The sequence below is a fragment of the Cyprinus carpio genome, chromosome A20 (assembly GCF_018340385.1).
Source record: "Cyprinus carpio isolate SPL01 chromosome A20, ASM1834038v1, whole genome shotgun sequence".
Taxonomy (NCBI): Eukaryota; Metazoa; Chordata; class Actinopteri; order Cypriniformes; family Cyprinidae; genus Cyprinus; species Cyprinus carpio.
This window is the reverse complement of record NC_056591.1, coordinates 12,044,483-12,056,728: the sequence shown is the minus strand read 5'-3', so window position 1 is coordinate 12,056,728 and position 12,246 is coordinate 12,044,483. Positions and strand designations below refer to the sequence as shown.

Here is a 12,246-nt window from a genome sequence, read left to right as displayed (position 1 = left end):
TCATTTCATTGGTTTATATGACTAAATACTGCCCTTCCTACTCTTTAGGAAATACAGCGAGATCTGATTGAGGCCATCATTCACGAGAGCAGCAGCCAGTCTCAAGAACACACATTTCAGCACACAGCAGCTGTCAGTGATGGAGGAGGTGAAGATCAAGAGAGTTCAGTCAACATCCTAAACCCATTGAACAAAACAATAAAACACCCCTTCATAATTCAAATAAATCACATCATCAAACCCCAGATTTACCAAATCAAAAATGCTTACTAAAACCAAAGCACTACCCCGAGAGTGAACAAGTGTCTGTGTGCATTTTCCGACATTTACAATACTGTTTAAAAGTTTTTGGTTGGTAAAACTTTTTAATGCTTTTGAAAGAAGTCTCTTTTGATCACCAAGGCTGCATTTATTTGATCGAAAATGCAGTAAAAACGAATATTGTAAAATATTACAATTTAAAATGTCTTTTTTTTTTCTTACTTTAATATATATTAAAATGTAATTAATTCCTCTGAAGGCAAAGCTGAATTTCCAGCAGCCATTACACCAGTCTTCAGTGTCACATGATCCTTAAGAAATCATTCCAATATGCTGATTTGATTTCTTCTTATTGTCAGTGTAGCATTTATTTGAAACAGAATTTTGTGTAACATTATAAATATCTACAGTAAACTGTTACTTTTGAGCAACAAAACGCATGCTTTCTGAATAAAAGTATTCATTCCTTTAAAAACTTTTGAATTGTAGTATAAATATAACTAAGAAGGGACAACATGTGAAGCAGTTAATCTGCAGTTTGGGCAAATGCAAGGTTATATTCATATGTAAAAAAGAAAAAAAAAGTGGCTGACAGAAAACATTTCACAGAGGCTCTAAGACTGACTCTGCCTTTCTGCATCTTTTATTTCCTGCCTACACAGACGAGACAGCATCTGTTAGACATTCCGGTGTTTGCATTTAATTCCAGTGAATCACAGATGGGAGACTCAAACAAACTCCTCAAGGACCTTTCAAGCATCAAGGTATCACCAATTCACTTGCAAAGTCTACAGAATAAAACAAAACTTTAACAGAAAAAAAACACCTTTCCTTAGGTTGTACAATACTTTCTCCTCTTTACATCCCTCCTGAATATGTAAATGACATTAATAACATCCATTTACTTTGGAGTTTAATCCACAGCATGAGTTTTTAAGATGTATTTATTTATTTAAATGAAATAAATAAATGAATATATATCACTAAAATATTCTACCTTTAAAAAAAAACAACATAATATTTGAACTATCAAACAAAATTTACTGTTTTATAACATTACAAATAAAAACCCAAATACACACAAACATACTTTACAAAAGTATGCAAAATTATCTGATGACAAGGTAGACAGCAACGTTTGCTAAGGTAGGATCGGTCAGTAATGTTTGAAGTTCTGATCTAATGTAAGTGTTTGCTCTGTAAGTGTCTGCAAAGCCACACCTGGACTTTGGCACTTGAGCGGCGGAGATCAGTGGGACAGAATAATGTTGACCTCCAGAGATGTTCTGAAGCTCTTCTGAACGGTCTGCAGGGTCTCCTGGAGTTGGGCTCTGAGCGGCTGCTACGCAGTCAGGATGCACAACCACAAAACTGCAGTCAGCTGCACTGTCTGCTCACAGAACACAAGGTACACCGCTGACCAACCTAGTAATTATATTATCATTTAATAAATAATAACTTTTTCTGACTTCTTGAATGACTCTAATAATGTTTGGAATTGATAGAAATACTTCCAAGATTTGGGGCAGAACCTTGTAATGGTGAAGCTGCTATACCAGAAGCTGCCAGAGGGGGCACTGCAGGCCCAAGCAGAGGTGGAGCATTTAATATCAGCTCTACAGGAGCAGGCACAAGCTCATGGTGTCCGAATGCAGCACAGCTTAGAGGTACAATAAAATGAACTTATTCAGACCGTAATGTTATCAATCTTTCCAATTTCATAACACTTTCTCATTATCTGTCATAATTTAGTCTTTTTGTATCATCATTGTGTCAATTAACACTTTATTCATGAACAGTTTTAGTTTAATAAACCTAGATTTTATAGGAGTATATGACATTTATCAAATTTATTAAGAGAAGTGAGCAACAAAAGCTCCCTCAATGCTCTTTATGTGTGTTGTAGGAGTGGTTTCGGTACGAAGAGGTCACTGACAGACTGTGTAAGCAGTTGGATGAGATGGAGGCAAACATGTCCAGTCTGGATTCAGAAACAGAGGGAGACCTGCAGGGTCAGCTGCAGTCCTGTGAGGTTAGTTCCCCGCATCCCCCAAATACATTTAGAATATTACCAAAAATTGTTTAAATAAATAATAAATAAAACCTTTCATGAAATCCTGAAAAAACAAACAAACATGTTTTTCAGAAAAATATTAATAAGCACAAATGTCTTCAATACATCTTCAAATATGTCTTGAGCACCAAATCAGCATATTAGAATGATTTGTGAAGTATCATGTGACACTGAAGACTGAAATAATGGCTGCTGAAAATTCAGCTTTGCCATCACAGGAAAAAATTACATTCTGAAATACATTCAAATAGAAAACAATTATTTTAAAATGTAAAATTGATTAAATAAATGGAGACTTCGGTTCTTTGTACCAACCCCGAACTTTAAAATGATAGTGTATATTTATGTATATGATATGTAAATATATTTATGAAAAAGCTAATTAAATCTTTTTACTAGTGCTGTCAATCGATTATAAAAGTTAACTAATTAATAGCATATTTTTCTGAAATTAATCTCGATTAATCCCACCTAACATTAAAGTTTTTAAATATACTTTTATTTTGTAGTAATTTCACATTCAATCTTCAAATTAATGTAGAAACAACATTAAGACAGTATATTTTTTATATTTGTTTAATGACATCTTTTTTTTATAACTGAAGGCGAGTATCGCTGATACCAATACTACTGATGTTTCTAGGAAATTGTTTTTTTCTCCTAATATTTAATGATTGACATATCGCCATTCAACCTTACAGTATAATTGAAAGCTATCAATTTGAACATTTATTAAACTTTAAAAAACTTCTAATTTAAGTGAAATTAAAATCTTCACACAAACCCATTACAACAAATTTCATATCTAGCTGCATGTGTCCTTCAGCTAGTAGAAAATTAAATAAAAAAATGTTCTACTGACATACGGCCTGACAGCATCTCATCTGACCGCAGTTCACTGTTGTTCTACTGAAGCTCCTCATCACCTGTAGCTTTTATTTCGCCCTTGTTTGACTCGTACCTGGTGCTGAGGTGAAGTTGGAGTGCGCGTCTGAAAAGTCTCCCGTTTGATGTGGTCGTAAAGACGTTCTGCGTCTAAAAAAAATTCTTGTCAAGAATTGAAAGAGACTGAAGCAGCAGTTGTGAGTGGGGTGGGCAGTCCTAGCTCCGCCCCTCCATTAATTGCATATATTATTAATGCGTTAAACTGAAAAAAATGAATTGCCTGCGTAAACGCACTAATTTTGCAGCGCTACTTTTTAGGTTTCTTTTGTTTTTACTGAAAAAGAAAACAATTGCAGATTAAGAAAAAATTTTTTTTCAGTACTCTGTCCCTGGTTGTGTTGTAATGAATAAATAAAAATCCTAACCAAATTAGACGCAGCATAATGCACTCTCGTCTGTATTAAATCACATAGAAGTTGTGGGGTGTTACTGAATTTTATTAGCTGAGCACATTATTGAGCTTTGAGGACTCCTGCACATATTAATAATTTGGATGGGTATCGACTAAGCAGCAAAAGCAATAAGTATCTGAGACATGTAGGCGTGTGGGGGAGGGGAGGATCTTCTCTTTTCTTTGGTTATATGTTACATGAGAGTTTTGGGCGTTTTTTTGGTCCAGCACATGATGTTCCTGATTAAATTACTCGGAGCGATAGTTGCCATATCTGTGGAACTTCATGTTCTGTGGCCTGCATTAGCCGCTGTTATTATTTGTTCCCCTAACTATTGCGAAAGCTAATTTCTCAGCTTCACTGACTCACACGGAACAGTCAGTAGCATACGGTTGGTTGCATTCATATTATTTTCCCCCTTATATTTGTTAATACCAAAGCTCATTACGCAGGTGGATTGATATAGGAGGAACAGCAAGCAACCCTTTTTGTGTCTGTAGTAGATTTAAATCACACTCCCTCCTGTCCCCACAAGCCACTCCATCTGAGCAAGCGGTTGAAGCTGAGAGAGATGAGGAGGTGGGGATGAAGAGATGAGTTAGAGCAGAGTTTCTTAAACTTTGCAGTCTCTGACTGCAGTACTTCAGCTGACCACATCCATATATCTGTGTACTACTTAATCACAATGAGTTCTAAAAACAACTGAGCAAATATATAGCTGAGCTATATACACTGAACAAATTTATAAACGCAACACTTTTGTTTTTGCCCCCATTTTTCATGAGCTGAACTCAAAGATCTGACTTTTTCTAAAAAGTGACGTGACATACAGTCAAGTATGGTGACCCATACTCAGAATTCGTGCTCTACATTTAACCCATCCAAAGTGCACACACAGCAGTGAACACACACACACCTTGAACACACACCCGGAGCAGTGGGCAGCCATTTATGCAATTAATGCTGTGGCGCCCGAGGAGCAGTTGGGCCTTGCTCAAGGACACCTCAGTCGTGGATTGCCGGCCCGAGACTCGAACCCACAACCTTAGGGTTAGGAGTCAAACTCTCTAACCACTAGGCCACGACTTCATGTAGATGGCTTATGTTTGGAGATGGCTTATGTTAGAGAAATGAACATTCAATTCATGGGCAACAGCTCTGGTGGACATTCCTGCAGTCAGCATGCCAACTGCACGCTCCCTCAAAATTTGCGACATATGTGGCATTGTGCTGTGTGATAAAACTGCACATTTTAGAGTGGCTTTTTATTGTGGCCAGCCTAAGGCACACCTGTGCAAGTATATTAAGTATAAGAAATGTATTAAGTATCAAGTATAATACACTAATTTTGTCACCCAAATATTGTTATATTATATTCCATTTGAAGTGTTTAAACTATCTGTCTTTTTAAAAGCAAATAATGAGGTTTTGATATTAAATGATTTTAAAAAGTAAAACATAAATACTTTTTATAAATAGTTTGGTGTTTGTTATAACACGTTTATACAGTAGTCTTAAGTGTATGGTAAGATGTAATAACCTGCCAACTTTTCTTTTCTTTTTTTTTTCCACTTTCTGTCATTGTCAGAGATTGCAGAAGGTCCTGGAAGACACAAGGCCTCAGGTGTGGGAGATCCAAGACCGACTCAGGATCCTACAGCAAAAGGGGTGTTGCCGTGAACGGCCAGGCCAGCCTGTACCAAAATCACAGCTGTTCATACGCTGGATGGAGCTTCATAATCGACTACAGAAGAAGATACAATCCACACAGAAGATCAGAAAGAATTATGAGAGGTGTGAGAAAACCAGTAATCAAATAATAAATAGAAAATGTTTGTAAAAATGTTATTTTGTTGGATCATCATATTTGGAGGTCCAGGGTATTAAAAAGTTTAAAATCCCTTTGTTTAGAGGCCACATTGTTATATCAGGTTACAAATAAACGTGTGTATTTCTGTGCGCTTATATGTGTAGGTTCCAGTGTAACTCAACAGAACTAGAAGTGTGGATTTGTCGTGCTCAAGAACAGGTTCAGAAGTGGAACACTTTGTCTGATTCTGATCCACTGAATTCCAGAACAATCTTGACCCAGCTCACGGTGACTAGAATTTGATTTGTTCATATTATTTATTTTTGCATAACATGTGAACATGTGCATCATTCCCGAGATGCAAAAATAAGAATGTGGCTTTGTTTGCATGTTGCAGGAGTTCTTCAAGGAGCTGGAGCTTCGTTCGGCACAGAAAGCTTCTGCAGAATGTGCAGTCACACAGATACTGAAGCTGACTGGAAATGAAGCTCCAGGTCTGTGCAGACGACTGGCTCAACTTGAGCAGGAATGGATGAACTTGACTAGTGAGCTGCCCACCCTCAGCCAGACACAGCAACAAGTACGACTAATGTGTCTCTCTTAAGTTTCTCTCTCTTTTTCTCTCTTCCTCATCGATCAATTAGAAGTGAAACTCTGGCAAACAGAGATAGTTTAACTGCGCATCCTCTTGCCCTTCTTCTAGCTGTTGACAAACCAGTCTCACAGTCATATCTTGGCCAACTTGACCTCCTGGCTCGAACATGTAGAGAGACGACTGGAGGATGAAAGCTCGGGGGTCCATTGTGCCCTCGGTTCCTCTCATCTGTCTAGACATCTAAAGGCTTTGAATGTAATACACCTACACTGTGGAATCATCATCAGTGTTAAAACAGTTGTGCTGCTTAATATTTTTGTTTAAACTGTAATTCATTTTTACAGATGCTTTGATTAACAGAAAGTTCAAAAGAACCAATTGAATGTCTATGCTAAATTAAAGTATTAATTTTTTAAAAAATAATCCTAGAAAACTTTGACATGTAATATTTCACCTTTTTTTTTTTTTTTTTTTTTTTTTTTTTTTTTTTTACATACTAGGATCTTAAGGCTGAAATAACCAGTCATCAGCCGTATGTTGACATTCTGAACCATCAGTCTGTGGAGGGGACGGGATCAGTGAATGAACGCACCAATCGCAATGAGCATATCCTGTTTGCTGAGCAGCTGGGAGCTCTCAATCTGAGTTGGCTTATTCTACAGGTCAAAATTGACAGCAAGGTGAGTGCAGAAGTACAGCATAGTTGCAGTAACCTACATAACCTGCCAAAGCCATCATATTTGAAATGTGACAAGTTCTTCTGTCTCTAGATTCATGATGTTGAGGACCAGTGGCAGACCTGCACAGACAGAGAAAAGCGTTTGCACTGTATGCACAGCTGGATCTCTCAGTGTATGGAATGGGTGAAAAACAGCTGGCGACCAGAGAGCTGCTCACAGATTGAGCAAACGTTACAGGAGTGTGAGGTGGGTCTCTTATGTCCAGCTAGCTTAAAGACTTTATGTTGCAGTTGTTATTTTTTGGTGTGAGGGTGAGTTCAAGGAGTGCTTTTAAAAAGGGAAGTGAGAGATATCAGATAACTTTGAAATTGCTTCATTGCAGGAGACAGAGGAAAGGCTGCAGGTGAAGTCCTCTGAGCTGAAGGCTTTGGGAGCTCTTCACCTGTTCAGGCAGCAGGACGGTGAACATCCTGGAGATCAAGCATTCTCCGAACAGGTGAATTCAGCCATCCAGGACTGCCAAGCTTTGAGTCAACAGGTAAGTTCTTAAACCCTATGAAAGAATGCATCAGTAAATTTGTGAACATTGCCCACATATTCTACTTTACAAAAGTTTGGGTTGTGTAACAGTTGTTTTACAACCTCTTTAAATGTGTCAGATGTGTTCAGTCAGAGTTCATTCATCATTTTTGAATAAGTGAAGAAATGTTATTCCTAGCTGTGTGTGTGTGTGTGTGTGTGTTTTGTAGATAATGCTCTCAAGTCAGGTTTACAGCCGATCAAAGATGAATGGACTCACTTTGAATCTAAAATGAGTGCAGCAGAACTGCAAACAACCGGGGGGCTCTACAAGCTGGAGCTCTGCAGAGTTCCTGTGTTCTCATCTGAGCAGGGCCGAACTCATGTGGAACATCTGCAAGTGAGTAAACGGCTCTAAATGAAACCATTCCATTGCAAAAGGTTGTAAAAGTTTGTCTTCTTCTAAATTGTAAGGTTGTTAACATTATAACCATTAATGTTTAAGCAGCAGTTTTATTCTCCCAACATGAGAATTCACATATAAATATTCAACATTGCCACCATCACTGTTAGCAGTGTGATTTATTGGGTATATTATTATTCATGCTTCCTAACAGGAGCTTGAAGGGAAACTGAACCGATCAGAGACCTGGACCCTGTTAACTGAGATGTTTTCTGACTTGAAAGACAAACTCAACCCTTATGCGTCTGAACTTTTGTCTGATCATCTAGAGAAAGAGAGAACTCGGTAAGTAATTTTACGTTGCATATCCTCCACTTACTTTAATTCACCTTTTAAACTTTGAAATAGCACCAACCTGACAATATCTCTGACATTGTGTCTTCATCATTGTTGAGGAAGCTACTTTAAAATGGCAGTGTCTTTATAAATTAGCAATTGAATCTGTTTATCTGATGGTTTAGTTGAGTGAATCATAAAATCATACAAACAAACTAATTCACTAAAATGAATCAGACATTGCAATGCTAAGAAAGAACAGAACTGTTTGATTTTTAAGTTTTGTTTGTCTGGACCTATGTGGGTATTAATGGTTGTTCATTTTCAGACATCAAGCAGTGACTGAAGATGTGCGTGCAGATTTACTAAAGGCCCAGAATGCATTGCGCCTTTGGCTGGAGTATGAGCGTCTCACAAGAGAGTGCTGTGTTCACCTAAATCAGCACTGGGAGAGGCTTAGAGAGCTTATGAGTTCTTCAGACAGAGAAGAAAACACTGTAGAGCTGCTCAACACCAGGATGCAGGGTGTTTGATCACACTCACCATAGAAAAAAAGCATTAGGATATCAGACAGATGTTTGATCACACTTACCCAAGAAAAAATGGAAATTGTCAACTGCATATTACTTGAAATATTATTCATTAAATGAGATTTTAACTCTAATATGATTATTGGCCTCAATTACCTGAAAATGCATGCTAATGCCAGGTGAGAGCTCAGTGCAGATGAGAAATCAATCGAAATACAATAGGTCTGAGGTACAAAACTCATTAAGTACAACATTAAAAGGTTAGTGGCTAACAAAAGGGAAAACAACACCAACAACCCTTAAATCATACTAAGCCTATACATTCCACAGCAATAATGATGCACAGAAATGTTAAACTGATTGTTTTCAAATACAAAGGTACTGGTTTATTAAAGAAAATAACATTTTGCGAAGTAACGATGCACAGTGAAAAAACGAACCTAAATAGTAGCCAATTTTCAGCTTGTGTTTGTAAAGTGCTAAAGTGTTCTAGTCCTGCAGATGGGTCTGCAGTACTTCAGTCCAGCTGTGGTTTTGAAAAGAAGGAACATTGAGATCTGAGCTGGAGCTTTTCTCAGTGGGCTAAAAATACCAAATGAGACCTGTGCTACAAAAAACAAAAAAAACAAAAAAAAAAAGAACAATGAATCATTAATCATTCATTATCCATAAACTATAAACTATTTCCTATTTCATACACAAATTCAAACAAAAAATTCAAAAAAAATTATAGTAATAAAGTGATTTATACACTTATAATCACTGTTTAAACAAACTCAAACAAATAATATGTTTAATGTATGGTGATAATAAAAGATAACATTTATTTTCTGAATAAAAAAACAAATTTGTGTCTATAAAATTAAAATAAATAAAAGGAATGATAAAAAAAGCAAATGAAAAAGTAGCCATTAGCATCACTGTTCATTCAGGCTCTACATTTAATCAGAAATAAAGAAAAAACAGTTATATTGTGAAATATTATTGCAATTAATAATAATTATATAAAAATATTTAAAAAGAATACTTTATTCCTGTGATGGTAAAGCTGAATTTTCAGCAGTCATTACTCCAGTCTTCAGTGTCACATGATCCTTCAGAAATCATTCTAATGTGCTGATTTGCTGCTCAAGAAACATTTCATTATCAATATTTTATATAATTGTACTACTGAATATTTCAGGATTCTGTAATGAATAGCACATTCAAGAGAGTAGCATTTATTTGAAATAGAAGTGTTTTGTAACATTATAAATGTATTTACTGTCACTTTTGACCAATTGCTGAATAAAATTATAAACTTATTAAAACAAATTAAAATCATAAAACAAAAAAATAATTCAACAAAAAATTTTTATGGCACAATAAATTATGTTATTTCCTGTGTGGCTCTTCTAACCTAATGTCTTTCACAGGCTCTGGAGAAAGACATGTTAGCCTTGCAAAACAGTGTGGGAAAGTCCTGGAGGCCTCGAAGCTTCTCGTTGGGCAGATGAAACCCCAGTCAGCTCCTCTGATCAAATCAGAAACCAGGTTGCTCTCATGTGACCATGCGCATCTTGGCAAGGCACTTTCTGAAATTGGGGCACAAGTTCAGGTGAGGGCGACAAGTTTATATCTTTAAAGACTGAATACAACATTATCTAAAAGTAATCTGATTCATCTGCAAACTGATGGCAAACATTTATATGGCATCCTACACAAGTGTTGTGCTGTTCTCTGTCTATAGGAGGAGCTGGAGGAGCACCGCCGTTTCAGCACTGAGTTGAAATCAATGGAGAAACAACTTAAAAACTTTGAGAGCATTATGGCCTCCTCTGCTACAAGCATGGATAGACTAAAGGTGAATCTATGGCACTTCTTGAGGTTGTTTTTATTAATTTTCTTTTATCCTCCTCTTTGTGTTTCAGAGCAAACTAAAAGTTTGTTTTTATGTCTTTTTTTTCTGTCTCTGATGTTCTATTAGATCTGAGTGGGCTGAACCCTAACCTTGCTGCTCTGAATCAAACGAGTCTCAGACTCTCCTTAAGCTCTGCAGAGGAAGAGAGGTTACAGTCCCTCAATGCACAGTGGGTTCATGTCTTCTCTCAGACTACAGACCGACACAGGCAAGTAAAGGGTCACTGAATTAAAGCTGTTCAGTTCTCAAACATTTTGATTTAGCCCTGAAATACACTCGATCCCTGATATCTTAGTAAAAGGAATAGTTATATTCACACGTTATATTTACACATGAGAATTTTGTTATTAACTCAACCTCAGTTGTTTCAAAACCTTTCGAAAACTCTGTTGTTGTGTTCCATTGGGATGACATGAGGGTGAATTTTCATTTTTGGATGAACTATTACTTGAACATATTTTTTTTTTCCATAAACAAACCTTTTACACCCTAAAGTAAGCTGTAACTAAACTGTGTCTGGTGAATGCCAATGCACGTATCTGTCTGTAGGAAGATGTACGGAGAGCTGCTGTGTGCTCAGAACTTCCAACAGAAGTGCCAGTGCTGGATGGAGCTCCAGGACAAAATCAAGGCTGGGTTATCCAATCAGACGTCTGGAAACTGTGCTGCTGTAAAAGAGCAGCTAGCTGCACATCAGGTAGAGCATACAGTTATAAAGTTTGATCCAATAGAAAAGTATTTTCTAATATTCAGTTTCATCATGCAATGTTGCTTCATAATAACCATGCAAACATGCAGAACATATTCAAATTAAGATCCTGAAATCATTACGGTATGCTGATTTGATGCTTAAAAATTTATGATTATTGTCAGTGTTGAAAACAGCTTTACTGCTTAAGAATTTTGTGGAAAGTGTGATAATTGTTTTTCGCATTCATTGGTGAATAGAAATGTAGAGAAATAACATTATTTGAAATATAAATCTTTGTAAGTGTCCCCCTTTTTTTAATTAATTGAACTCTTTTTAATAAAATAAGAGCAACAGGAACTCTTGGTAATAGAGTATTGTGTAATTTATTTTTGAAATGGTTGTACAGAGCTCATCTATTCATATATTATTAATAAATCTTCCAGAAGCTGAAAGTGGAGGTCCTCATCAGCCAGCAGCTGGATGCCATAATCAGTGAGGATTTGCGCTTCCTGGAGAGCAGTCAGAATGAGGACAGGTGAGCTTTTTTAACACTACACTCAGTTTCCTCTGAATTTTCTTACTAACCTCCAGTGTGGGACTCTGCCATGGATAAGAAATCAAAGAATGTGGTTTAATAATTTGTTTTGAACGGGATGTCTCCTGATGAGTAATTAAAACTGAAATTCTCCAACTGATTTTTTTTTTTTTCACGGGCTTCAGATGAGGCTATAACTCTTGGTGTGGTATGTGGTGTGGAAGAGCTCCTTTGAGCACAGCACTGGGACAAGCTGGCTTGCTCTCAGGAAATGAAACTGCATGTGCTAACGGCTTGAATCATTGAAATCATTTTTCTTTTCAGCCAATAAGTGCTGCTTCAGGTGGAACTACTGCATGGTTACGTTCAAGATGGGGTTTTTTTCCATTGCAGTAGCAAATGTCATGTAGAGAGCCACATAAATGTGGTTGGTTTATTTTTCAGATGACTGGCAAGGCTAATGGCCAGTGCAATTGCAGTTAGTTTTATGGTATTAACATCTCTATTATGTGTTGTTCATCAGTTGTGACATCTATGGTCACTTTTAAAAATAAATAAATAAATAAATTCTATTA

General features: G+C 36.7%; 1 protein-coding gene across 1 annotated transcript in view; it reads left to right on the top strand.

Moving 5' to 3' along the window:
- LOC109072450 (nesprin-2-like) overlaps nucleotides 1-12,246 on the top strand; it is an 82,562-nt gene that overhangs the window by 48,128 nt on the left and 22,188 nt on the right. Inside the window, 20 exon segments of the mRNA XM_042777242.1 lie at nucleotides 49-264; nucleotides 924-1,025; nucleotides 1,466-1,669; nucleotides 1,767-1,928; nucleotides 2,168-2,293; nucleotides 5,261-5,466; nucleotides 5,647-5,770; nucleotides 5,880-6,062; nucleotides 6,186-6,332; nucleotides 6,578-6,757; nucleotides 6,848-7,003; nucleotides 7,140-7,299; nucleotides 7,507-7,676; nucleotides 7,894-8,024; nucleotides 8,344-8,540; nucleotides 9,961-10,142; nucleotides 10,275-10,391; nucleotides 10,502-10,653; nucleotides 10,995-11,142; nucleotides 11,580-11,671. Coding sequence (XP_042633176.1) covers nucleotides 49-264; nucleotides 924-1,025; nucleotides 1,466-1,669; nucleotides 1,767-1,928; nucleotides 2,168-2,293; nucleotides 5,261-5,466; nucleotides 5,647-5,770; nucleotides 5,880-6,062; nucleotides 6,186-6,332; nucleotides 6,578-6,757; nucleotides 6,848-7,003; nucleotides 7,140-7,299; nucleotides 7,507-7,676; nucleotides 7,894-8,024; nucleotides 8,344-8,540; nucleotides 9,961-10,142; nucleotides 10,275-10,391; nucleotides 10,502-10,653; nucleotides 10,995-11,142; nucleotides 11,580-11,671 — 3,155 coding nt within the window.